This window comes from Phyllostomus discolor, chromosome 4, assembly GCF_004126475.2.
Source record: "Phyllostomus discolor isolate MPI-MPIP mPhyDis1 chromosome 4, mPhyDis1.pri.v3, whole genome shotgun sequence".
NCBI lineage: Eukaryota > Metazoa > Chordata > Mammalia > Chiroptera > Phyllostomidae > Phyllostomus > Phyllostomus discolor.
This window is the reverse complement of record NC_040906.2, coordinates 21619598-21646613: the sequence shown is the minus strand read 5'-3', so window position 1 is coordinate 21646613 and position 27016 is coordinate 21619598. Positions and strand designations below refer to the sequence as shown.

The 27016-nt window shown below is 38.5% G+C and overlaps 1 protein-coding gene across 6 annotated transcripts in view; it reads left to right on the top strand.

Annotated features, from left to right (window-relative positions):
- The window catches only part of UNC80 (unc-80 homolog, NALCN channel complex subunit), a 186976-nt gene that overhangs the window by 64536 nt on the left and 95424 nt on the right, over positions 1 to 27016 (top strand). For 4 of the 6 annotated variants that reach the window (XM_036022916.1, XM_036022912.1, XM_036022911.1 and 1 more), the window contains exons 22-26: positions 936 to 1108; positions 14221 to 14433; positions 17440 to 17575; positions 20695 to 20828; positions 26100 to 26265. In XM_036022916.1, coding sequence (XP_035878809.1) covers positions 936 to 1108; positions 14221 to 14433; positions 17440 to 17575; positions 20695 to 20828; positions 26100 to 26265 — 822 coding nt within the window. Of the gene's footprint in view, positions 1 to 935; positions 1109 to 14220; positions 14434 to 17439; positions 17612 to 20694; positions 20829 to 26099; positions 26266 to 27016 lie in introns of all 6 variants that reach the window. The other 2 variants (XM_036022913.1, XM_036022914.1) reach the window with 1 other exon arrangement.

The window sequence follows — 27016 nt, the reverse complement described above, 5'->3', positions numbered from 1 at the left end:
CTTATATAAGAAAAATTAAAAATACCTATACTAGAAGCTGTAGAAAAGTCATGAGATATTTAGGTTTTTAAAAATGAACTTGCAGGTAAAAATTATGAAAAACACAATTTTTTGTATCATTTTCCCTTGAGGTGTGATCCTTATACTTTCTGCCTCAAAATCAGTGGAGTGTTTGTTAAAAATACATGTAGATCCCCTCAACCCTCTCTATGAAGTCAGAATATCTAGTGATGGGACCTGATATTTTGAGTTTTAGTGAGCTCCAGACTGATTCTTATTTGTAGGCAGCAGAACTACGGAAAAGTAAGAAGGGAGGGATCAGCGGTCCAGTGTAGGGTCCAACTGTCTGCCTTGTTGCCAGCCGGGGGGCTTTATAAAGCATACATGCTTCCACTCCGTTTCCAGAGATTCTGAAGGTCTGCACGAGATACAGGAACTTCCCAGATAATTCTGACGTTTGGAAATCCTGGAATTAAATGACCAGCCGCTAAGGTCCTTTACAACTGTAATAGTCAGTGAGTCTTTGCATTGTAACTGATACAACAAAATAATTGTCTTTAAGTGCAGTTTCCATAACAGGCCTGAAATTGCATAGTGGTTGCATCTCCCATGAAAATAGATGTTGGTTGTTGATTACAGGAAGAATTATTTTACGTATACCAAGAGTTCTTACAAGGATTAAAGAGGAGAACCTGGCACAAAATGATCAGACCCAATATTTGAATACTTACATAAAACCCCACATTATCTATGGTGTGTCTCCAGTCCCCCAAAAGTCAGGATTTGTCCAAATAAGCATTAAAATAAAGCGAGGGAGGTGCAGTTAGGGAGAATGTTTTCATGCCAACACTATAGAAAATACATTGTTACAATTGTGAAGCCCTTTTTAAATCTGTGCTTCTTTACGCCCTTTCTCATTCATCCCTCCACGACAGGCTGCCACAGTTTTGACGACCATCTGTCTTCCAACCAAGATGGGGGAAAAAGCAAAAATGTGGTGAATCTTGGAGCCATCCGACAAGGCATGAAACGCTTTCAGTTTCTGTTAAACTGCTGTGAGCCGGGGACCATTCCTGATGCGTCCATCCTGGCAGCCGCTCTGGATCTTGTAAGTTTTGGGGGGAATTTACTCATGGGGTCCCGATTCCAGTGAATTCTGCTAATGCAGGGAAGCATGAATCCCTAATCCTAACCCTAACTGTGGGGTTGTGTTTTGTTTTGTTTTGTTTTGTTTCCTAAGCATTAGTGGCAAAAAGAGGAAGAAAGGGGGTGAGGTGAGGGAAGAAAAGAAAGGGGGAAATCTTAATATGATTTGGGAAGTAGAATGTATCACATCATGATTAAAAGAGGGCTCTGGAATCAGACAACCTGGGTTAAAATTATGCCAACATTTACTAGCTAAACCTCTGAAAATAGATTAAGAGTAATAATAATATTAGAGTGACCTCCTAGGGCTGGTGTGAGAATTAAATGAGTTATTAGATGTAAAACCCTCAGTAAAGGGCTTTACTGAAATATATTGCAGTAACCGCTTAATAAGGTAGGCCATTATTATTGTTATGCTATTCTTAGTCTTATGTCTATCACGTATTCTTTAAACTCCGAGTCTCAGTTTATCAATCAGAGGGAAAACAGGAAACACAAAAATTGCACAAAAGTGCACAGAACATCAGATTACCATCTGGATGCATGTAAGGGATTAAAGGGTGTAAAGCAGACCTTGTTTAGAAAGTGTTTTGGCAAACTAGGCCCACACGTAAGTTTTGAATTCAACCTCTCAATACCTTTTATTTACACTATTTCTAAAGTAGATGTTTATTACCAAAAAAAATCTTTAAGCTTGCCTGTAAAAATTATCCCTTTTCCAGGTTTTATAAAACATGAATAAGTAACCACTGGCCATTCACATCGTACCTTGGAAAATCATCCAAGCCTTATGTAACCATGCAAACCTAATGTAATTCATGACATATTTTCTGTGACATCTGTACCTTTTGTTTTCAAGATACTTAGTGGCTGCAAGGTATATGCATTCACTTAAGCCTGAAATGCAAATGCCACTGTAATCACCTAAAATGATGACTTACCATTATATAAGATTTTTCAGTTTCCCATTCCTGGATACTGGCCTTTGCAAATTCATTTGTAAATTCCAAAATGTTCAATGTGTGTTATTGTATGCTACAGTGACTGTAAAATGTAGAGATTCACAGGTCTCCAAAAGAGGTGGGCCTGGTGGCAATTAAGTAATCAAGATGCCCGTCTAAAGCTGGACAAGGACAGGGACCAAGCCCTCGTGCTGTCAGTGGGAGTGTGGTAACTAGCCTTCACGTGTTTGAGTCATGCAAGGCTCTTCTAAATCACCTCCTGATTTATTTCAAAATAAACGGATTAAAATAAATACATGTAACAAATGAATAAGAAAAGTACAAACAATTAAACATTTTAAAAAATGGGTGAGCATGTGAACAGCCAGTTCATTGAAAAAACTAATAGCCAGTAAATTGTGCCCCATCTTACTTACAGTTGAAAAATGCCCACTAAAGTGTCCATAAATTCCTGTATTACAACTGTCAGAGCTGCAGTGGGTTAGGCAGTGTTCACTGGGTATAAAATATCAGACAACACTACGTGGTGTTGATAGCAGTGGAAGCCACAGGATTTGACTGAGGGATAGAAGGAAGTGTTGGCGTAACAGGGTAACTATGAGAGAGCAACAATGATGAGTGGAACACTCCTTGCCCCTCCCTCAATAGTGAGTGATTTTGGACTGGATGTAGTCACAGAGGAGGTCAGTCCTTAACATATCAATGATATCAACTGGCATGGGTGGTAGAATTTAAAAGCCTGGAGTCAGTATGGCTTACAAGATAGCATATAATGATTAACTGACTCAACCAATGTCTATTGAGAGTTTCCTATGTGCCAGGCCTCGTAGTAGCAACAAAATTCAACAAAAATTCAATGGATAGCTTCATCTGTTTTGCACCTCTCCCTGTGGAGGTTATATTTGTTTAGTGGTATTTCCCACACATCCTAATGGACAGTAGGATGTTTGTTTATTTCCCACACATCCTGATGGACAGTATTCTAAGGTTGATCCACTAGTGATGAGCATTTATCACTCTGTTTCCAACAGAAAAAAACTCTCTACTCTGTTTCCAAAGGCAAAAAACTGAAACTCAGAAAGACCAAGTAACAAGCCAGGGCTGCAAAGCCAGCAAAGGATAGAGGCAGATTTGGATCCCAGGCCTGTCTTCCCAGACGCTGCGGTTGTTAGTCCTCCATGTTGACGCTCTCATTTAAAATTTACATGAGATTACTATAGATACTTACTTTTAAACATGCAGAAATAATACATTCTTTTTTGCCTGATAGTTTCCATATGATTAAGAAAGTCAAGGTGCCGGAAGCTGGTTGAACAGCCGTGAAATGCACACTAGTGACTGTGCGTTAGCCCTTTACAGGCGGTTCAGGCTTGCGGTGTTCCAGAGGTGCTGTCGTGTCTACGTTTGCCTCAATCCCAAAGTCACAGCTACTTTGGGAGCCTTTACAGGACTCAGGCATCAAATTTCTTAAGGAACTACCCATTAAGATTAAGGAAAATAATAACAAATCATATAATTTCTATATACCATTGAAAAATTAAAAGGTAAAGGCACAGCTGGCCACACACACTGGGAAATGGTGGGGCGATAAATAGCGTTTGGACAGCTGTCAGTGAAGTGTGTACCTGAGGACAGTGATGACGGACCATCCTTCGCTCACGGCAGAGGTCTAGGCCCCCCACTTTCAGAGATCCTGAGCTGAAATCCCCACATACACATTTGTCATGTGGACTCTCTCGAGCAGTTCTTTTCACTCACACGTTTTCCACAGGAGAGAACAAAAGCCACAAGAGCCGAGATGACCTTGCTGAAGGTCACATAAGCCAGCCAGTGCCAGAGCTATTAGCCAGGTTTCTGATTCCTTTCAGGACTCTTCTAGTAATATCATATGCTTTCTCTGTTAAAAAACATAACAAAACAAAACTTAAATCAGAATGAGTCTCTCTTAATACATTGAAAATATGCTTACATGTATGTGATCTCCACAATAAAGAAAATGTGAATGGTCTTTAATGGTCCAAAAGCATTTGCATCTTCAAAAGAGTCATCTTATTACATGGCTACAAATGAAGAATTTATAATAGGAAAAGACAGATTTTCAACTTTAAAAATTCACACCGTGTCTTCACCTTCCAAAGCAGTAATTTCAAACATTTTCGGGACATAGTTTTGTTTTCTTTTGTTTTTGTTAGAACTGGATGAAAGCTATGGAGTGTCTCCCAAGAGAGAAGTTCAGTTATAGACAAAATTTAGCTTATAATATCAGAAGGTTCTTAGACTTCCTCCCAAAACCATTTTGAAACCAAACATGTCAAGAACTGAATCTTAATTAATGTATTATCACTGGCAAAATGAGATTCTTTGGTGGAGTAATTAGAATGATCTTATTAACATTTATTGATGATAATAGAAACAAAAGAAATAATTGCTTTTTACATGGAAAGCTTTCAGGATTTATGAATGATACGTGGGCATGGGAGAAATGTGAGCTTGTCACGAGGAAGCCTCACATTTGAGGATTTGAAAAATTACACCACTAGAACACATTGATACTTGGTTTCTGAATGGACATTATTTTAATAAGAATATTGATGACTACTTCCATAATCAAGTCTCTTGGATGCCAAAATTTCATCCCCTCTCATCAAATGGTTCTACATCTGTCTGATTTCCAATTGCCATAATGCTTAGAGTTTCCAAGGAGATGTGAGAGGGAGGTTTCCAGATGCAGTACACTCTATTTCGGGCTGTAGCCTGACTTGTATCATTGTTTGGCTGAATCCATAGAAAACGTAAACTTTATTTTACTCCAATAAGACCAGACCTCTAGATTCTCCTTTTTCACTTTCCTGTGGAACCTGCTTTGGCCCTGCTTGACCTCAGTATCACAAAGCTTATGGTAAGAAATACAGTAAAGGGAACTTGATGCTTATAAGCAATGTCTTTTGAGCCTCAAAGTAAAAGAGGCATTTTCTGATCATTGTAGATGCCCAGTGATGAAGTAGCTGCATTGGGAAATAGTGAGCTCTCTGTCACCAGACTGGCTTCAGTGGGGACCAGTGTACGGGGGTTCAAGAAGTGACTGGTTAGTATAAGTTGCATACCTGAGAGTCATCTCCTTGCATACCTGAGAGTCATTGATTCCAGGTCCAGGCCAAGGAGTATGCAGAGGTCAGAAGTCAGAATTCCAGAGGTCAGAATCAGTCCAAGTTTAAAGGAATCTAGTGGCTTCAGTTATCAGACACAGAGAGGAGCCAGGGAGACCTGGTTGGTTGGATAAATTGGATAGGTGGCCACAGTGGTGATGGTCGTGGTGGTGGTAGTGCTGGTGGTGCTGGCGATGGTGGCAGATGTGGTGGCAAAATGACATTAGTAGCATTTTCATTACATGTGAGAGTTTATAAAGCATGTTCACGTTACTTATCTTAAGAAAGGATCAAGCCAGGAAATGGTTCCCAAACAAGGGCACACTTAAATTTCATTTCTTGAGTATAAAAAAGTGAGAGAATTGAAGTCACTTGTGAATTCTGACAAGTGGATTAAGAGGAAGGGAAGCATAGCTGCATGTCCTGGGCTTGAATTAAAGTTGTATTCTGTGTGTCCTGTTGTTTGTACAGTTGTTCATGCCCATTCATCTGGGTTAGGAGGAGTTGTTTGGGATGACTCCTTCACAAGTGTCTCCTGCTAAATGTGTCTTTAACTATTACTTCCTCTGTATTTGGCTTTACTTAATGTCTGATCTCATTGGCTTCCTGTCTTTCAGAAATGCTTCACTTTTAAAATATGATTTTCAATGCATTTGTGGTTCTAATCATACACACACATATATATAGATAGAATTATCTATAGTTCTAACAGATGGAAATATGACTGTAGAAATATATGCACAGATGTAGATGTAGATACAGACGACATAGACGGGTACATTGATGATAGATAGGCAGATACACTGAAGATATAGATACAGATATAGATAGAGATACAGATATAAATATAGTTATAAACCTGCTATTTCATCAGATCGGGTTTGGGGAGGAAGGGAAAAATGAATGTGTTCCATTCATCATCATATTCTAGTTTAACACTTTTCCCCATCTCGTTTATTGTTTGCTTTTGTTGGATATTGCATTTACTTTTTAAGTGCAGCCTCAATGCAGTTTTTGCATTATGACATTATTTTTATTTCTGGAGTTTTCATTTTGTTGCCTTAAACATAGAATTGAACTGTTATTTTTCCAGTTTGCAATTTTCTTCAGAATCAAAGGTACTATTAAATGAAAAAAATACGAGAAACGCCAATGTTTAAAGTCTTGTTAATCTAAAGGGTTTTGTTTAAACAATCCTCTTGTCATTATTGCAATGGCTATTAAACTTCAGGATAATCGGTTTAATTTTAAGTCCAGCACAGCTCTTCCTCATACTGTTTGTTATAAATTTAATAGATGCAGCTATGAGGCATTTTTAAAAAGACATGTTTTAGAAAGAACTCAATTTATCTCTTAGGTTTATTTAATCTACAAGCACACAAAAGAAAAATTAAACAGTTCAAACATAAGATACTTCTGTTTTCTATATAAGTGAACATTCTATCCTTTTTTATCCAGTTGAAGATATAACATGGACAGACATAATGATTTCTAATTTTTGGTAAATATCTAGCATGAATTTCACTACTAATAATTTCAGTTTCTTTATGAACAATTTCATGAAAAGAAGAAAGTCAGTGGAAAAAAAGTCAGTAAGACCATAGAATTCTCCTTAGTCTGTGGGATGGAGAAAACCTAATTCGTGTTAAATTATATAACTTCATAAGTAGATTGTTTTAGGAGGAATGATTATATAATTTTATCCAAACCGGGACACTTTTGACAGGGAAAAGGAGAGCTGTCAATAACTGTACTAGTTAAACAGACAAACTGCAACTCTCCAAGGAAAATGAGATACGTTACCATAGATAGGTCACACTTGAAGGTTCACTGCATCAAATTTATTCCACATTGGAACTGGCCATCACAAGACTAATTGGTGGTCAGTGCAAATTAGCTCCTTTCAAGGAAATAGGAATATACTCGTAAAAGGAACTATCAAAGCCAAATAATACTGTGTTCTTTTCTGAATCATAGGAAGAATTGAAATAATTCAATAATAGCCAAAATAAAATCATCAAATTATTCATTGAACTAGTGGTACTCCTGTACTATCAAATAAAAAATATTCTAACTATAAAATGTTGCATAAAAATAATATAGATCATAAATATGTGGCGTTTTAAGAAAAATTTTATGTCATATATACACCACATACCTTCAAGAATGGGACATTTCCAGTTTCTGTAGCGTTTCCTGTATTCCCTTCCCTGACCACAGGGCCCCACATCCCGGAAGATACTTCTCTCTTAAACTTTTCAAAAGGTGTTCCTATGCTTGCTTTATTTTACCACGTGAATCCATATCCCTAGGGAATATATTGTTTTATTTTACTTTATTTTGCCTAGTTTTGAAATTCATTTAAAGCACACTATCCTCTTTTTGTTCCACATCAAGTCTGATATCTGTTTCTTTGTTTGAATATACCACAGTTTATATACCCACTTTATGTTAGGTGTATATTTTTATGTTTTCAAATTTTTGGTTATTTGAACAATGCTTCCATGAAAATTACTGCATGTGGGTCTTGATTCATAATAGTTCTCTAAATCTACCTAAGAGTGAAATTCAATAACAATTTTACTATTATAATGCCAAAGCATCTTTTGTTGTTACAACAATTAAACACAGGCACTGACACTGTAATCAAAATTCTTTATTATTGATATTTTGCCATTTCACTAAAGTGCTTCTAGGGCATTCTTCTTATCTGAGATCCACTAAGGCCCTGAACCACGTGATGGGCATACTACATCTATTCTGGACATTTTTCAACTATTATCCCTTCAAAGATTGTGACTTTCACATTTTCTCCAGTCTTTCCTTTTATAAACTGAAAAGATGTATGATGGATTTTTCTCAGTTTATCCTCTTGTTTTTGACAACACAAGAGGATTCTTGTATTCGTCATTTCTTTTCTAGGGTAATTTTCCGAGATAGCTCTTCTATTTTTTTTCTTGTTTTTCAACTGTGTCTAATCCCATGGTTCTTGAGTAGGGGAAGTTTTGCCCACCAGGGGACGTTTGGCAATGTCTGGAGGAATCTTTGTCACAGCCTGGGGGTTGCTGCTGGCATCTCGGTGTATAGACATCAAAGATGCTGGCAAACACCCTCTAGAACATAAGCATACCCTCCCATAGAAAGAGTTAACTGGCTCAAATGTTGGAAAAACCCAATCTAATCAGTGTTTTATTAATCTATCCATTGAGTTTAACATTTTAAGTACTACATTTTTTTATTTGTAAAAGTGCTCTTTGATTCTTGTTTTAAATTGCCTGGTCAACTTTTATAGCTTAATTCCTCACTGTATTTTCAACACCCACACCTTTAACTGTATTTGATATACTAGGATTCCAATAATTGCAGTGTTTGTGGATCTGCTTCTACACTTTATTGTTTCGTCTGTTACTCATGTTGGATTTTTTAAAGTGTATTCTTAGTGTAAGCTTAAGTTTTGGGAACTTTATTTGTGAAAATTCTTCAAGATCTGTGTTGAAAAACAGTGTTATTTAGTGGACCAACAATACCAGCCTCATCTGTCAGCAAGTTAGAAATGCCAATTTTCAGGCCCTGCAGCAGGTTTGCTGAATCCAAATCTCCAGGGAGGGGCCAAAGAATCTATTTTATCCCTATTCCAAAGTGACCCCTTCTGCATTCTCAAGTTTGAAGATTTGAGAAGTATTAGTTGAAGTATCCTCCAGAGAAGATTTTAGTTTCTTCATCCAAGCACCCGGAGACATCACCAACGCAAGAGCATTTTTTAAACTATATTTTTTAGGGAAAGGAGCATGGAAGTAATGCCCAGTCTAGTCAAAACTTATATGAGAATATAGGATTTTGATTAAGAATTCTAAAAGACTTCCTCCCTCCCTCCCTTTCCCTCTCTCTATCTGTATTTCTGTCTCTGTCTCGCTCTTCCTCTCTCTGTCTCCCTATCTCTATCTGTCTCTATATCTACTCTATCTGTACTCTGTCTCTGTCTCTGTCTCTATCTCTACTCTCTCTCTATCTCTGCCTCCATCTCTATCTCTGCCTCCATCATTATCTCTATCTCTATCTATCTCTACCCTATTTCTATCTCTCTCCTTCTCTCTCTCTCTCTCCTACCCAGAGCCAACGGTAGGCAGTCAGTAAGCCTACTTCTGTAGAACAGATCTTTTCATTTTTCATCTAGTGAGGGTGGCCACTACCAAGGATCTTGGCTTTACGTAGGGCTGCATTACCTGACCGACTCCGCTTGGGCACAGACGTTTAACTTGTGGCCCCTTGAAAACCCATGCTGTCGTCCTTCTCTCTAGTCAGCAGAAATCCTTGAGGTAAATGTCCCCACACCAGCTCAAACCCCTCCTCTCACCTCCAGCCCAGAACGCTGCTTTCTTATAATTTCGGCTCTTCACTGGTCTCTTATCTCATATTAGAAGCGAAAGCAAAAACATAATGAAGAAAGTTTAAGATACTTTATCCAGTATTTTAAGTGTCTGAATCAAAAGAAGTTTGTCTTCACACTTAATCCATCTTATTTGTCAGAAATAGAAGTCCTCACTTGGTTTTTTAAAATCCTTACCCAAAATATTTGCATGATCTGAGTAAGTGTGAAAATGACTAGCCATCCAGACTGCGCTCTAAACAGTACTTCCTGCCAGTAGCCTGACAACTGCATCATTTCAGTTGCCCCCAGCTACTGCTGCAGTGACAGGAGCAGAGACAACCCGTCAGTTCCTTAATTATCTCAGGCAGGCGGAGAATCGATACAGGCTGAGTCATAAGCACTGACTTGCGAGCACATGCCCTCCAGCCAACTAGGTTTCAATGCACAGTAGAACCCACAATAACTGCCTATCCCTGCTGGTTTTAAAGAAGTAGATATCCTGCACCAGCAAGAGCTTTATATGTTTTGGTAAGGCAATAAAAAAATTATGTAATTCCCCAGAGGCCAACATAAAATATTCATTCTTTGAAAAGTTAGTTCCTGCCCAGTGTTGTTATGTGAGTGTTCAGGATCAGTCCAGGTTTCTTCTCACATAATAAGTTTAGCTATAGTCCCAGAGGAAAGGAATGTATGCAATTATAATCTTCAATTAACCACCGAATCGTGGTAACAAGATTTTATAGGTCCCCAGGCAAAATGAAGCGCAGCTGTTTGAATTAGTATTCCAATTCTCTGCTTCACTTTCATAAAGGAAACATTCAATATACATAATGATCTTATAAAAGGCAGGAAAAAGTGACAAAGTCAAGGAGAAGTAGCCTGAGACTTGAAGTTTCCTAGCTGTGGAATGTTAGAGAAATCCAAACCGCATAATGGTGTGACATTTTGTAATTTTAACGAGACAACTGTGTAGCCGTTGCAGAGAATACCTCATATAAGATTTGAATCACGTGAAATTGTCAGTAGTCAATGACGTTTGACCTTCAGACTCAGGAATCCCATATGGTTCTGCCTAACATTTTGTCTTGCCAGTTAAAATGGATTCTTGCTTGTCTGGGACCTGTGGGAAGGTGATCGGGCAGACATGTTCAAAAGGAAGAAGGAATTTAAATATGCCTGTTTTCTTTCAGGACCATCAGCAGAATTCTCTGTGGTGTGCCAGTGGTGTCGAATTTTGTGTAGATGTTCACTGTTAACCATGCCTCTGATACTCTGTGGTTCTTTTCAGCCATGCAGCATTTTCCCGATTCATTTCTCTCCATTTGTGCTGTTTTTCTCTGTGATGTGAGTCCATCCCTATCCATTCTGTCATGCCTCCATTTTTTGCTGCTGCTTCAGATTGCACTGACCCATAAGAGGTAAGCTCCAGCATAAGAGAAAAAAAATGGAAGAATCCTTTTCCATGGTATCCTATAACCCTAATTCTAAAATCAATACTTTCTGAACTACACTTTGAAAGATGCAACAGATACAATTCCCCATGACCATACCCACACTAGAATGCCTTGAAAGCTTTTCACATGCACAGTGAAATCTGCACTTGTTCCTAAGTATTTTCTGTACCTTAAAGTCCTTAGCTTTGTACCTGAACACCTCCTCCAGTTGTCTGTAGAGTAATATGCATGTGACAGTCCCTCGAAAATTGGTATTCTTTACTGCCATCTTCACAGTAAGATTCCCAAGCCTGTTTTCGTCCACCAGGCTCATGAGGATTATAAATAAATAAATAAAGCAGGCAGTGACATTTCCAAATGTCACTGGGTTTTGCAATTTACATGGATGAAATTCATCAGATAAGAACTTACCCTCCCTAAATGTTGTGCTGTAGAGTTAATGGGAATTATTTCCATGTTGATCTCAATTCCATTTCCAAGCATAGATTAGAATGTCCTAGGGCCAATGGCTGATAATATCTAAGTTTTGTCATAGGGTTTTGGGAGCAGATAACTGAAATTGCTTTCCATTCAAAATGCCTTGACTTTCCTAAGCAAATAAAGCATCCCCCCCCCCCCCCCCCGCTTTTTTTTTTTCCTAAACAAGGCAAGCCAAAATATATAGGTAGCTACAGAGCCCAGTTTGGGTTGTTCATTCATTTGTTGTTAATCCTCTCAGTGCCATCTAATAGTTAAGGGCAATAAGAGGATCTTCTGCTGGATACATTGGAGTGAGGCTAGGTTTCCCCCTTGCTAACCCTGAAGGAGCTGGAATTCATCACATAATGCCCTTTCCAGCGGTGTTGTTTCTGTCTTCCTGTCATTAAACAATGAATCTCATCGCTTTGTGTTGGGAACGTGTCAAAATGTGGGAGGCTAAGAATGAATTGTATCACTCGCCTTGCCCTACAGACTGGCATTCATTTTTAGAGACAGATGTTTATGCCTTTACAAGAGACAGATTAGCATATCGGAGACATTTGATAAAATAAATATTTAATCCAAGAAAAGAGTGCAGATATTTAGTCTGTATGTAAAGACACCACGATATTGATGAGGTTTGATGCAGAAAAGTCATTTGACCCTTTGCAATCACAAGTCTGTATCCCTGTGACCTGCTCCCAAGTCTAGGCACCGACACAGTTGATGATGGAGTCTCATCATTAGTGTCCATTGTTTATTAATGATAGATTCTCACCATTAGTGTTCATCTTGTATTCTGCTTTTTCACATAGGTTTACTTTGTATGTTCTGGCAATTCATCATAAGCTTTGTAAAGCTTGTTTGTTTATAAATATATTTCAATTGGAATTCTTCTTGGCTTTATTTAAGTTGTAGACAATGACAAAATGCTTAACGGTCTAACTTATTTGAATCATCCTGTGTATTTGAGATACTGTGGTAGTCGAAAGTATGAAGTAACCAACCAAAGTACAAAGTGGGCCACAGAAGGAAGGGATTAAGGAAGACCTCTTAGAGAAAGTAACTAAATAGGACCTTGAAAGCGGGGATTTGCCAGATGGAAAAGGGGTTTCAAGGCTCTGCAAGCCATGGGCACAACAAATGGAAAGGTCTGGGGCGTCGTATTTGGGAGACTGTTACCAGTGTGACATAACTGGATGACAGACTACTTGAGGTAGGGAAAGAACCAAATAACAAAGACTTGGTATCTTTTCTATTTTATGATTGAGGTGAGTAGAGTCAGTAATAGATTTTAAAGGGGAAAATGATGTGATCATATATTTGTGTTTAAGAAAAATAACATTACTTGACATTAATGTCTCATTTTTAAGCAGTGACTTTCTACATGCATTCTAGAAATCATCCAGATTTCTAAGAGTATAAGTTAAAACTATGTAGACACCAAAGAGAAACTAGCATAGCCCCAGGAATCAGACAGACCTGGGATTGAATCCTATGACCACCCCTTCTCAGCTATGTGACAATGGAAAAATTATACTACATTTTGAAAAATATTAAAATGTAAATATTATTTCTAGATTATAGAGTTATGATAATTAAGAATTATAATTCATAAAATAACTATCATGTAATTGATACTCTATTAGCCCCTATTTTAACATGATGGATCAATGCACAACACTGTTACTTGAAGAAAAATGTTTCAATTTGAAAACCTGTGATTACTAAGCAACCTATGATTGTCAGGTAACTCTGAGGTCATGGCTAACATTGTGATGTATTTGATTAAAATTGGCAGAAGTCAAAATACCCATTAAATGTCAATGTATGTATTTTTGTGACCTGTTGACCTTCTATGGGAAACTTAACATCCCTTCCCGTATTAAAAAAATTTTTTTAGCTTATAAAGAGTTTAGTAGATAAATGATCTTTAATAGTTTCTGGGTAACAACTGAAAGTTGTTCTTTTATTTTTTCAAGTACATCTTGATATGACAAGATAGAGCCACATTTGTGATTTTCTGAAATGCCCAGGTTTTTATTTATCAATTAAATAATTTCCTCTTTATCAAACATTCTCAGTTAAAGCCCTATTTATTTAAGTAGACTTGGTCTGTTATCCAAGACAGAGTAACTCAACAAAATCTAGTAAGCACTTCCTTTTCTTACTGGCCAAAATACTGTGGAGCAGTTGTATTTTCTTGGAGCATGTGGGTGGTCATAGATTATAGATTATTGTTGGAACAAAGTCATTGTTGACACCCTTGGTTAGCATGAGACTAGCCCTCGAAACTGATTATTTGCTTCCTGTTAAAATTTTTGCTTTAAAAAAGGCTTCATATTTAAAAACTTATTAAAAGGTATCTCACTCTCATACTCAAATCCCTGGCTGCCTCTTAACTATGCAAAAAGAGTCATGAAATTACTTGAGATTCTGCGAAAGGAGAAAAATAAACACAGAAACCTGCTTAAAATGTCTAATTCTTCCATATCCAAATTTGCCTTCATGGGTTCATTTTCCATATTCCCTACTACTGTGTTAAGCACACTAACACTACCCAGGGAAATACAGCTCCACTGAATCAGAAACTGAAATAAGCTAAGAGTGCCTACGAATTCCCTTTAAGGTCAGCTTATTGCTCACTAATCCCACATTTTTCTTTCCTTAACAACCCCACTCAGGAAGCTCCTGTGGTGGCCAGAGCAGCACTATTCCTGGAGTGTGCCCGGTTTGTCCACCGCTGCAACCGCGGCAACTGGCCAGAGTGGATGAAAGGCCATCACGTGAACATCACCAAGAAGGGCCTGTCCAGGGGACGGTCTCCCATCGTGGGCAACAAGCGGAACCAGAAGCTGCAGTGGAACGCGGCCAAGCTCTTTTACCAATGGGGAGACGTGAGCTTTTGATTTTCCTCTATAAAAATGAGGGTGCTTGTGCGAAGTGAAGACGTTTTGTGTTTGTGTTTGTTTGTGTGTTTTTGAGACAATGTGTTAAGAACATTTCAGGGGAAAACAATCTTAATTCATTTAATCTTCCCAGCAGATCTATGAAGTTAGACATTATTATCCCTTCTGTCTCCTTCCCTGGTCCTTGCTTCCTTCCTGTCTATAAGTGTGTTTTCCCAGAATATCTTCTCATTTCTTCCTGCATGATTTCCCCAGGGTTACATTTATTGCTGTGTTTTCAAATGTTGACTGCATGCCAGCAGCATGGACTTCTCTATCCATCACACTTCAGACCCCAGGCCAGCACTGCCGATGGCACTAGGGAGGGATTCGCTGCATACTCCGTCTGACCAAAATAACACTGTGTTCCCATATAAACACACCTCCTGTCAGGAGCCCTCCTCAAATCTCCATTGTCACTACTGGTTCTCCCATACTCTAGAATGATAGCTTTTGAACCTATTCCAAACCTCCTTCCCTTATTGATTTCACCCCCTCCACATCATTAATATCCCTTTGGGTCAGATCTTTGTTATTTCTCATCTGGATCAATAAAGCATGTTCCCATTTGGTCTCCTCCCCACAGGAGACCAAATCCTACACGCTGCCAGTAAAATGATCTCCTCTGTAGATAGTCCATTGAAAAGCAGAACGTTTATACTTATCTCCCAGCCTCCAGACTTGTCCCCTTGATTTATTCTCCAAACTTCTGTCAGAGTGAGGAGGCTAAAATGCAAATCAGACTGTGTTTCCTACCCACTGACACGCTCCAGTGTCCCTTCTCCTTCCCTCGGGATAAAACCGAAATTGCTTAGCCTGGAATACCGCTCATTCATTCAAGTCATACCAACATTATAGACAATGAGGTCAAGTGAACTACTGTACAAGCATCTAAAGAACATTTATCTTAATCCTTTGCATCTAAGCGATGTTTTCACTAATAGTAAGTTATTACATTCACTTTGGAAAGCAGGCTACCTGGTTTGTCTTTGAACTTCTGGTTAACTAGCACAGTGTCCCTTGAATGCATGATAAGGTTTCCCCCCACTCAGAAACAACCTTCTATCATCCTTCAGAAGGTAAAATGAAGTTCAGTCTCAAGAACTGTAGGATCTGGTCCCAATTTACCTTTCCAGCTTTCCAATTTCTGCTCACAAAACCATGCTTCAGCCAGGTGGCTTGTCAGTCTGTGAACACCCTGTCCTGTGTTTGAATCCCAGTTCACAGCCTGCTGAGTGGCCCTGAGCGAGTCTTTCAGCCTCTAACCTTCCCACTTCCCAAACAGGGATCATTCTGGATGGAGATTTATTCTCTACTAGGTCCCATTAAACAAAGATTCTGGTGTACAATAACAATTTATTCGACTTTATGTTTTATTTATAACCTAAAAAATTACCTCACTTAGTAAATATCTGATGAATGAGGAAGGGAATAAACATGGCCAATAAGGCATTTTTCTAGCCTTGGAAGAGACAGAGAGTTCTAAATTGTTATTTAGACATTTGGTATTATCCCAGAAAGTTCAGTTTTTTAGCAACCCTTTAACTTTTGTGAATTGGGGATTTGACTTAAGATGTTTGTTTTCAGCATCCTGGGAGGACTGATATAGAATCTTTCTCCTTGGGATCTCAACAAGAAGTTTGTTGGCTCCCTCCAAACTCACATCGTACATCTCCTCCTTTGGAGGGGATCTCTGAAATAGTAGCTTCGAGACAATGCTCTTTGTTGAGGTGGTGTTTTTGTTTCATTTGCTTAAATCATTTCAGGCTAGTGGTTAAAATTTTAGATCCTGTGATATCTGTTTATACTGCTTTCTTTCTTTTGATGTGGTTTTTCTCACTCCTCACTTAATTCTAGAGTGTAAGGAGACCTCTGTGTTTCCAGATCTCCAAGACATTCCTACAACTTGTGTTTTTATTGAAGCATTCTGGACATACCCTTGTATGTCAGTTCCAGGAGTGAATATAACTTCTTGCATGTCCAGAATACACTAACTTCTCTGAGTGTTTGAAAGGGATGATACAGAGGACAGAAAAAATTTACCTAGAATTTTGTTCTTACTCATTAATGCACCGATTAACCCAACTGTCAGACTCTAAGTGCAGTGCTCACTTTAACTTTTTTTCTCGCTTTTCTTCCTGTGCTTATGTTTCTTCCACTGTTGCATAAGGTGTATAATCAGAATATAAAAGAAATTAAAGATAGTGTATTTTGTCTCTTGTGGGAAGTTCCTTTTGGTAAATCAGACAATAGTGCTTGATGATTCATAGTAACTGGTAGCAAGTATTAGTTCTATGAACACCTTATATGAAACCAATATTGTCCATGTGCTGAGTTATGAAAAGTCATATTAGTAATGTTGATGTTAGGTATTCTATCAAAGGAACAGTTAGTATTTCTTGCTAATTCATAGTATCATGGAGGGGGGCAAAGTCTATTTAAAGAGCCAATAAATGCTTATATAACAGCAGATCTAAATAAAATTGTGTGTACCAGAGTTTTTGCCAACTTCCACAGTCGTTAGCACAACAGTGACAGTCTCATAAAATAGCCTAACCAGAAGTACCCTGAGGAGCTGTGACTTCTTATTCTTACTGCAACAAAATCCCCCATTAAGGACTGCATACTCCCTTATGTGAGACCTATAAAATAAATAACTCTTAGGTAAATGAAAATATTTTCACTGAGTAAACAGAAAAAGTTATGAGAGTGTACAAAGGCATCATTCTAGTTTCTACAAGCATGGAGTCTACAGGACCTTGGAGGTAGCACCGATGTCTTCCATCTGTGAGTTTCCACATTGGAAAACATGGTAATAATAACTCTATGGCTTACATAGGAGGCGTATGGTGAAAATGATTCCCATTAATTGGTTGTTTATGTCCTCTGTAATGGGAGAGCCTACTTTACAGTCCGAAATACTTTCTGCTGTTTTTTTGCTTTTCCTCATGGTAGGCAATTGGCGTCCGATTGAATGAGCTGTGCCACGGGGAAAGTGAGAGCCCCGCCAACCTGCTGGGCCTCATTTATGATGAAGAGACCAAAAGGAGACTGAGAAAGGAGGATGAGGAGGAAGACTTTTTAGATGACAGTAAGGAGACTCCCTTTACTACAAGAACCCCTGCTTGTAAGAACCTCTGCTTTAGGAGCACTTAATACTTCTCTTTCCTACTCCATTTCCTTACCACCTTCCCATGTCTCCCACTGCACCTCTTCCACTGTCCCCTGTGCATTGGATGTGGAGCAGGCACGTGAAGCCACACGGAGAAGGGGGCGAGAACCAGAAAGAAGAGCCTGTAGACAGGGGCAGAGAACCGCAGGCCATACGGAACTTCCACTGTTTTGTAGTTTCCGACTCATATTATTATACGAGATTAGAATTAGGCCTCTCTGAGAAAATTAACTTGTGGAATGTTACTGTCCCAGAAAAGGTTTGATCAGATTTTATATTTTACTATTGCCTTTGGAAATAAAAAATAAAAATGTAATTTACACCAAGCAAAATTGAACATGGCATGCTTCCCAAATTACTAACTTATTGTAACTTTTAATCAGAGTATATTATAGCATTTAACATGAAACTGAAGTATTAAAAGAATCATTGCCCTGGCCAGTGTGGCTTGGTTGGTTGGAGTGTCATCCCATAACCGAAAGGTTGCAGGTTCAATTCCAGGTCACGGTGCAGGTTAATTACTGGTTTGAGCACATATGATTCCTGGTCCACTGTGTATAAGAGGCAATCAATTGATGACTCTCTCCCATCAATGTTTCTCTCTCTCCCTTTCTCTCCCATGTGAGGATAAATATATGTCCTCATGTGAGGATAAGTATAAATATATACATATATATATATATATATATATATATATATGAAGATTCAGATTGTTAGAACTATGAATGTTCTGTACTCTAGTTATTTATTAAAATTATAATTGAATCCTATCATGGAAAACTAGAGGCAAAGATCGCTGTACATCCTTCTCCAGAGCCATTTTGTGCATTTGTGTGTTTCGTGCCACACAAACTTGCATGTATGTGTATCACCGCCTTTTATGGAGCGTAACATTCCATAGTGACCACGTACCCAGCAGCATTATCTAATGAGGACCGTGAAGCCTTGTCCTCTAGATCTTCCCTAGTGGCTTCAAACCCAAACTCCCTGATTGTCTTCAGGGTTGTCCCTAGTTAAGTCATGCTAGACCTATTACATTCTTATAGTCATGAAGTATAAAGACTGCATTTCATGGCTAGAAACTAAATAATAATCAAAGACAATGTACTGTCTTCTTTTCCACTTTCACATCAAGGATTTTTCTTTACCATTTTTAAAATCATTTTGCTCTTTCTCAGTCCTTATCAAATTAGAGAAAATCTTGACTGAATTGGTAATGAAACGCCAAATCTTGGCACCAGGCTTTCAGCATAATGCTGAAAGTTGCCCCAATGATTTCCTCACATTCATAGGAGTCTAGACTCTCCTAGGATGACTTGTGGGATTGACACTGATCCACAGAAGGACTTGCTGGCTATTTAGTAATCACAAAACCTATTGCAGGCCTGCCAGGAGACACCCCCAAACTTCCCTGGATCTCCCAGGGGTCTTTCAGAAGAGAGAAGAGCTGCAACAATATTAGTTGGACATGTCCTCATAGACCAGAATGATCTTGAATCTCCATGAGGGCACCTGAGTATTGTTTACCAACATGTTATACCTATTACATTAGCTGTTTTGTGAGATCATGAAACCCTTATCCAATGTAATAGGATATGTGAAATGACAGTTATGACAGACCCTGGATGAAGACAAGGCTCATTGTCTATAATAGAGGACTGACAAGAAGAATCTAGATGAGAACCTCAGGAGCAAAAGGACAGACCCATAAGTTTATACTGAATATCTAGTGTTGAATTATTTTTTAAAAATAATTGCACATCCAAGCAATTTCAAGAGTCACATAGCCTCCATCACACATGAGATCAGAATGTCTGGTTTCATTCCACTTTCACGTCAATACATAGCTCATCTTGCATTTAAAAGATAATTATGGTGCAAACATGTACAGGTCTGGAGATTCTAAAGAGCTTTGTCTCTTTTGTTCTTAAAAAGAGGCAATGTTCCCAGCCACATACCACTCCTGGAGAGAAAATAATGGTTTTCATGAGGAAACAATAGCCAGACAGCTTCAAAAAGACCATAATTTCCACCTATTGTCAATGTAAACCATGAATTACATATTCTACTCAATTAAGAAAGCCTAATACACGGGAAGCATTTTAGAAATATTTTAGGAATGTTGATATGCAATGATATGTTTGCTTGATGACTTGATTCATTCCAAATAGATAACTCTTTTCTTTTATGAGAGAACTCTACATGGCTTTAGTCTTCTGAACACTGATCAGTATATTTTTGCTTGATTTCTGATGACATGCCTTTGACAGTTTTAAATTCTGGGTGTTCAGAAAGTCTTCATGGCATCAATGTAGTCATTGCCTTTAGAGAAAAATCCATTACTTGATCTGCGGTGGATGCAATGTTTTACTCATTCAAAGGCCAGCACATTGCTAGGACAAAGGAGAACACTTGCATACTTCTGATGTAGCTACACCTTAATTTGACAGGCTAACTTGTATAAACTGGTGGTAGAGGTGTTCAGACATATCTTATCTATGCTACAGAAACATACCTGGACTAGAACTGAAAGAACTTCACTGCCTCCAGAACAGCAAGAGAGAGATGTCTCTCATGAAATGAACTAGCAGGATTTTTGTAGTTTCATATTTAGTTCACCACCATGTACACAGTCTAAATCTGACTGAGTAGCAGTGTGAAAATCTTACAAAGCTGCTTTCCCATCTCTGCTTTCATTAAAAGGCTTCTTAGTTTAGCAGAGCTGCATTTTATTACGCTATGAGGCTGTAAGGGGAATAATTTAGTTCTTGATTGTCATTTTAATGCTCAGGCACTTATTATATTGCAGAATTACAAAATGGAAGGAGAGAGGCCTATTAATGCACAGATTATGGTAAAGGGAATAGGTAAAGTGAACATGTATAGGCAACATTCTCATATGCACTTTCATTTTGGACATGTTCAGGTAACGTTCTCACATGCAGTTTGATTTCACACATGTGTAGCTTTGTCCATTACACCCTGCCTCCCTTTGTTTTAGTTTGTTTAACTTATGAAATAACTCTTTCATTCCATAGGTACTGTGAACCCCTCTAAATGCGGCTGCCCCTTTGCCTTGAAGATGGCAGCATGCCAGCTTCTCCTGGAGATTACCACCTTCCTGCGAGAGACCTTTTCTTGCCTGCCCAGACCGCGCACCGAGCCTCTGGTGGTAAGGAGAGCATGCGCATTAATAATCAGGCGACCTGGAGAGGCTAAGACATGTGACTAGGTTTTGAGTGTTCACAGTTTCTTTAAATGACCAATGGACAGATGTACCATACAATTTAAAGTTCAACCAAGGGACTTTCATATCTAAAAATAAAATCTCTTGCCTCTAAAAAAATATAACTCTGAAGCTGAACTTGAAATCACAAAAGATAGCACCACTGGGTAAAATGTTTGATTGATCACTGTCAGTCATGCTAGAAACATCTAAGAACGTGTTGATTTCCTTACACTGCAAACTATGAGTTTTATGGACAGCATATTTTTAGAAACCTCTGACAGATTTTTTTAATACTAGCAGTTCAGAAATCCATATAGAAATCTGCTTCCAATGGGTTTTCTCATTTAAATTATGAGCAAAAAGACTTCTTTAAGCATGTAGCCTGTTAACATCCCCAAAGGTACATTTTATTCCTGCAGCATTTCTTATAGATGGGCAGAGAAAGACACACACACACAGAAACAGGCACACACAGAAACACACACACGAAAGCACACAGGCACTCACACACACATACACAACTCTTGTACCATCGGGACTGATTTGTTTAACAGAAGACAGGAACACTACCCGAGAGCCAGTCTTCACAGAGCACGTGGGGCAGGGATTATTTTCGTCCTCCAGCTCTCTGACAGGTGTCCAGTTTCCGGTGGATCTTTCATTATAGGCGTCGTTAAACCAGAGCTGAGGAACTAGACAAGTTCCTTTTCTCCCTTTACCCAAGGCTTACGCTGCTCTACCAGAAACAGTATTACAGTGACTGCCGGTGTGCTTTCACTTAGGGGAACTTTACAGTCCACCAGCTCTCCCGCTTTTCTGCCCAAACTCAGCAGGAGCGAGGCCATACCCTAACCCTGGTGGGGCCGGAGGAATTCCCGCTCTGGTTTTCCGGAGCAACGCCTCCGCCTCTGGCCTTCCAGGGCCTGCAAAGCCCCTTTCCCCACACTCTGACCCATGAAATGGATATTTCCAACTTGGAGACATGTATGGGTAAAATAATGTTTTTAAGAGAAACACACCTGCATTTGGAATGGGAACTACATCATTTGGATATTGAAAAAAGCAGTTTCCCCTACTGCTCTTATTTAATTTTATATTAACCTAGGCCTCTAACTTTTTGAATTGTTAACTTTACTATTAGATTGAAGCCACTCCATAAAATCAAACCAAGACAACCACTAAGCACAGGTGTTTAGTTTCAAATCTAGTGTGATAAAATATCTGGTCTGTAGGCATCTGTTGGTGTTATCTTATCAACATTCTAATTATACTGAAGTCTTCATAAAAGCACAGTAGTGTATCTACTTTTAGAGTTTTATTGGCCAAATTTATTTTCAGATCAATCACATCTTTTAAAAAATTACTTTATAAGCAACGGGCAGACTAGTAGGAAATGCCAAGAAATTAAGCTAAAACAGAGCCTGCAGTCATTTGGTCAATGAGAGGAAGGTTGTCACTGTAACCTGGTCTTTAACGAGGCCTCAGAAAACTTTTACTCATTGACTTTTACAATGTAATTGAGAAAGAAGCTTTTTCTCATGTGTAATTTATTTAAATACAGTTGATGGTTAAAAAAAAGAAAAACAAAAATTAAAACCTCAAGTCACATTCTAAACTACTGTGGAAAAAACAATGAGTAAAATCATAAAATGATTTTACTAACATAGACACTGCAGTTGTTTGAAATTCCTTTTTAAGAAATTGTATTAAATGGTGAATGTATCAAGCTAGGCATGAATATCATCAAGATAAAACATTCTGAAGTTTTAACAACACATTTGCTGTAAGCATATTTATAGATCTTTGGAGTTATTTATTAGATCAGTAACATTCTTTTTTAAAGGATTTTATTTATTTATGTTTAGAGAGGGGAAAAGAAAGGAGAAAAACATCAGTGTGTGGTTGCCTCTTGTGTGCCCCCCACTAGGGACCTGGCCCACAGTCCAGGCACATGCCTGGACTGGGAATCCAAGCAGTGAGTGACCCTTTGGTTCGCAGGCCTATGCTCAATCCACTGAGCTATACCAGCCAGGGCAGTAACATTTTTAATTGTAGTAAAAATAATAGCTACCCTAACAAACAGAATAATTAAAGAGTAACAGTGTAAAATAATCACATTAAAAGCTATAAATACTCTCTGATCTGAGGCTTGAGGATAGGAGAAGATCAGGAACTTAAATGCTCTACTAAGGGAAAAAGTCTTTCAGATAAAAATGCCCTAGAGCCATTTCTAAAATGGAACAGATTTCTCTGTGATATGTTTGTTTGAAAAAGTCCCAGTTATATCCAAAATGTGGGAAAGAAAGCAGAACCTTAAATACAATAATTAAAATAAAAGTTAATTAATTTGTTTAGCCACAGTTCTTTCTTGGGTAGGGTGAGAAATCCCAGGAGGCCCTCACTGCATTGGTGGGTAATAGAGTTAAGAAACAGGAAAAATGATATCAAAAGGTATTAAATTGTGCAAAAAATATATTTTTGCTAACTTAACAATTTTTCCATATAAATCTTGAGATGCAACTTAATGTGTTTTTTCTTTTCATAAAAGCAACTTTTTTTTTTAAAGATTTTATTCATCCATTTTTAGGGAGGGACGGGAGGGGGGGGAGAGAGAGAGAGAGAGAGAGAGAGAGAGAGAGAGAGAAACATCAATGTGCGGTTGCTGGGGGTTATGGCCTGCAACCCAGGAATGTACCCTGGCTGGGAATCGAACCTGGGACACTTTAGTTCCCAGCCCGCGCTCAATCCATTGAGCTATGCCAGCCAGGGCTTCATAAAAGCAACTTCTGATAGCATTTTAGTCACTCTTTTTGTTAACCGTACAAATAAATACTGTCTTAAAAAAGAAAAAGCAGCATTCTTACAAGATTTATAATCTAAAAGCATAATCATCAAATTTTTCTCTAAATATTAAATTCTGAGCTTGAAAAAAGGAAACAAATATTTTTGAAAAAATAATTTTGTTTGTGAAATTGCTGGTCCCTTAAAATGTTTCCCAGCTGAATTATTGAAACCAATAACCAATGACCAAGCCACACAGCATTAAACAAATAATTCCGTGCTATGCACAGAGGAGTTCATAATAAAGAAAAAGGCAGAAACCAAATCCCTGTACATCGATGTTCATTCATCAGGATAAACAATGTATTGGATGCTTTTGTGCCAGACTATGCTAAAAGCTATACCAACTGCACCAATGAGATTTAGCAAATTAAATTATAAAGTATATACTGCTGAATAAAAGTTCCTAAAGTTAAAGAATCAGAAACAAAACACAATTCATATTCATCGATGATGAATATTTACTGAAGATAAGAGGACAAACAAGGGGGTGTGATGGTCTCAGGAGTGGGGGTGGGGGTGAGAGCGAAATGAACACACTGTAACAGGAGGACCAACTGCACAGAACTGTTTACTGAAGCGAAGCGTGGGTGGCCTTAAGGAAGAAGCAGAGGGCCATGGTTGGCCAAAGAAGGGGCTGGAAGAATCTGAAGAACCTTTCTGGAAGAGATTACACTTAACTATAACTTTGAAAGATAGGTGGGATTTTCACAAGTAGGTAAAAGAAGAAATTGGAAGAGATAACTGCATTTGAATATTTTTTGACAATGTTAAATAGATTTCATGTCGTTCCTCTGTTTTTCTAGATGTGATGATATTATCTGAGTACCAAAGTATAACTTCTGTTTTCATTCCAAGAGGAAAAGGAAAAAAAAAACATGTAGAAGATAAAACTGATTTATTAATAATAGTTAAAATATTATTGGTACAAACTGAGTTTTAAAAAATATTTTTTCATATCTATTTGAATCAGAGAGTATGTTATATAATAATTAGAAAAAATGCTCTATAAAGATAAAGTTGGCATTTTATATATTTTTATCAGATTCTCCAAAAATATTTTATAGATAAGTAATTAAATATAATCTTCAGCATGAACTAGTTGCCATTCACAGAACAGGTCAAATTTTCAATTCAGAGCCTCAAGGCCAAACCTCTGCTAAATATTTACACTCCTCAAGGCTTACTTTAAGGTGTAGGAAACATTCTGTTGATAGACAATAAAGGAACCCCTGATACTGAGGTCCACCTAGAGGGGACTGAGAAATTCTGCCATCGTATGGTCTTGTCTTAAGCTTCTGGCCCTGGCATCTGAGGTTTCCTCAACTTGAACTTCCTTCCCCCATTTGTTTTCTGAGCTAACTTTACTTAATCCTCAAACTGAACTGCAGCATTGCCTCTGTATTCGTTTTCTATTTCTTCCGTAACAAACCACTGGTCCTACAATTTTAGTTGTTTAAAATAGGCCAAACATATCATCTTATAGTTCTGGAGATCTGAAGTTTGATACAGGTCCTGCCAGGTAAAAATCAAGGTGTTGGCAAGGCTGCACTCCCTTCTGGGGCTCTAGGGAAAACTGTTTCCTTGACCTTGTTCCATCTTCTAGAGGCCACACACATTCCTTCACTCATGGCCTCCTCCCCTATCTTCAAAACCTATAATTTAGCCTGTCTCACCCTTCTTCCATAGTTGCATCTTCCTCCGATCACAGCCTGGAAAAACTCTCCATTTTTAAAGATTGGTGTGATTAGGTTAAGCCTACCTAATCCAGGGTAATTTCCCATCTCAAGGTCCCTAACTTCAACCACACGTGCAAAGTCCCTGTTGCAATGAAAGTGACATATTCACCAGGTTCCAGGGGCTGAGACAGGGACATCCCTGGAGAGTCACTGTTCTGCCAACCACAGCCTCCCAACGTGATTTCTAAGCACCAAGTCTGTCTCTAAGCCTTGGAATTTATTACTTGTTTGCCTCCTCGGTATCTGCCTTGGGATTTTGACTTCCTTTAGGACAGGAACCGTTTCTTATTATTTCCCAATACTAACACATTCATACTCAACATACTCATGGCATGGTTAATACACAGATAAATACTAATTTTAGTTAAAACTGTTGACAAAGTATCAGAAAGTGAGGAAGCTACTTCTAGATTTGGAATGAGATCTGTGTTTCGGAAAAGTGAAAAACTAGGGGGGAAATTTTTTTAATTTAAAAATACTTTTACGGCCACAACCTAAAGTTTGCATTACATAAAGGAGAATTGGGCTGTTTAAATACAATGCTATGCGATTCAAAACAGAAGGAGGTTTGCCCCAAGACCGCTGCCACACTGTGGAGACGCCAGCACTCACGTGCTCCTCACTGACATTGCAGGACCTGGAGAGCTGCAGACTCCGTTTGGACCCCGAGCTGGACCGACACAGATACGAGCGGAAGATCAGCTTTGCTGGGGTCCTGGATGAAAATGAAGACTCCAAAGATTCCCTCCACAGTAGTAGCCACACCCTCAAATCAGATGCAGGTGTTGAGGAGAAGAAAGGTATGAAAAATCAAGAATTATTTCATGTTTCAGGGTTTCTTGTAGAATATTTGGTCCGGGGTCTAGACCATGGAATCGCACACCCAAACAAGTCCAAGACTGCTGGCTCCGAACGGTACTGTGTCCCTTTAGCGGGCTAGTAAACCGCTGTAGCTGGGGGTTGGGCTCTTCAGGCAGAGGGGCCGGTTCTGATTCCAGCTCAGCGGCTCCCCACGTCCCACTGAATCTAAGATGCCACCATTTGTAAGATGAAACACTATTTTATGTACCAATAAGAAAGAGAAAATGCTCCCAGTTCAGCTCTTATGCAACACTTTCTTATTGCTTAATTTGTGTCTCATTCTTTTTGAAAGAAAACTTTCAGACTTAATTAGATGTGAAATTTTTATTTTCAGTACATATTTTTCTTGTGCTGCCCAAAAAAGAGTAAGCTGTAAATAAACTGGTTCAAGGGTTTCTAACTATCTTCAGTTCAGGGTTCAGATTTTTTAATCACTTCTCAACTCAGAATGGTCAATGTCCATGTTTTTTTTTTAATGATGTTATCCTCTGTGTCATCGGAATGTTATCAATACATCGCTTTTAAATTAATCTATAAAAGAGGTAAAGCTATTGGTTCTAGTAACTTAAGGAAATATTCAGTTGTATGAAACTAGCCTACCTTCAGTTCCTGCCTCAGGGATGTTATCAAACACATCTGACTTACCACCTCATCCACTCCTCCACCCAACTACCACTTGGCTTCTTGGAG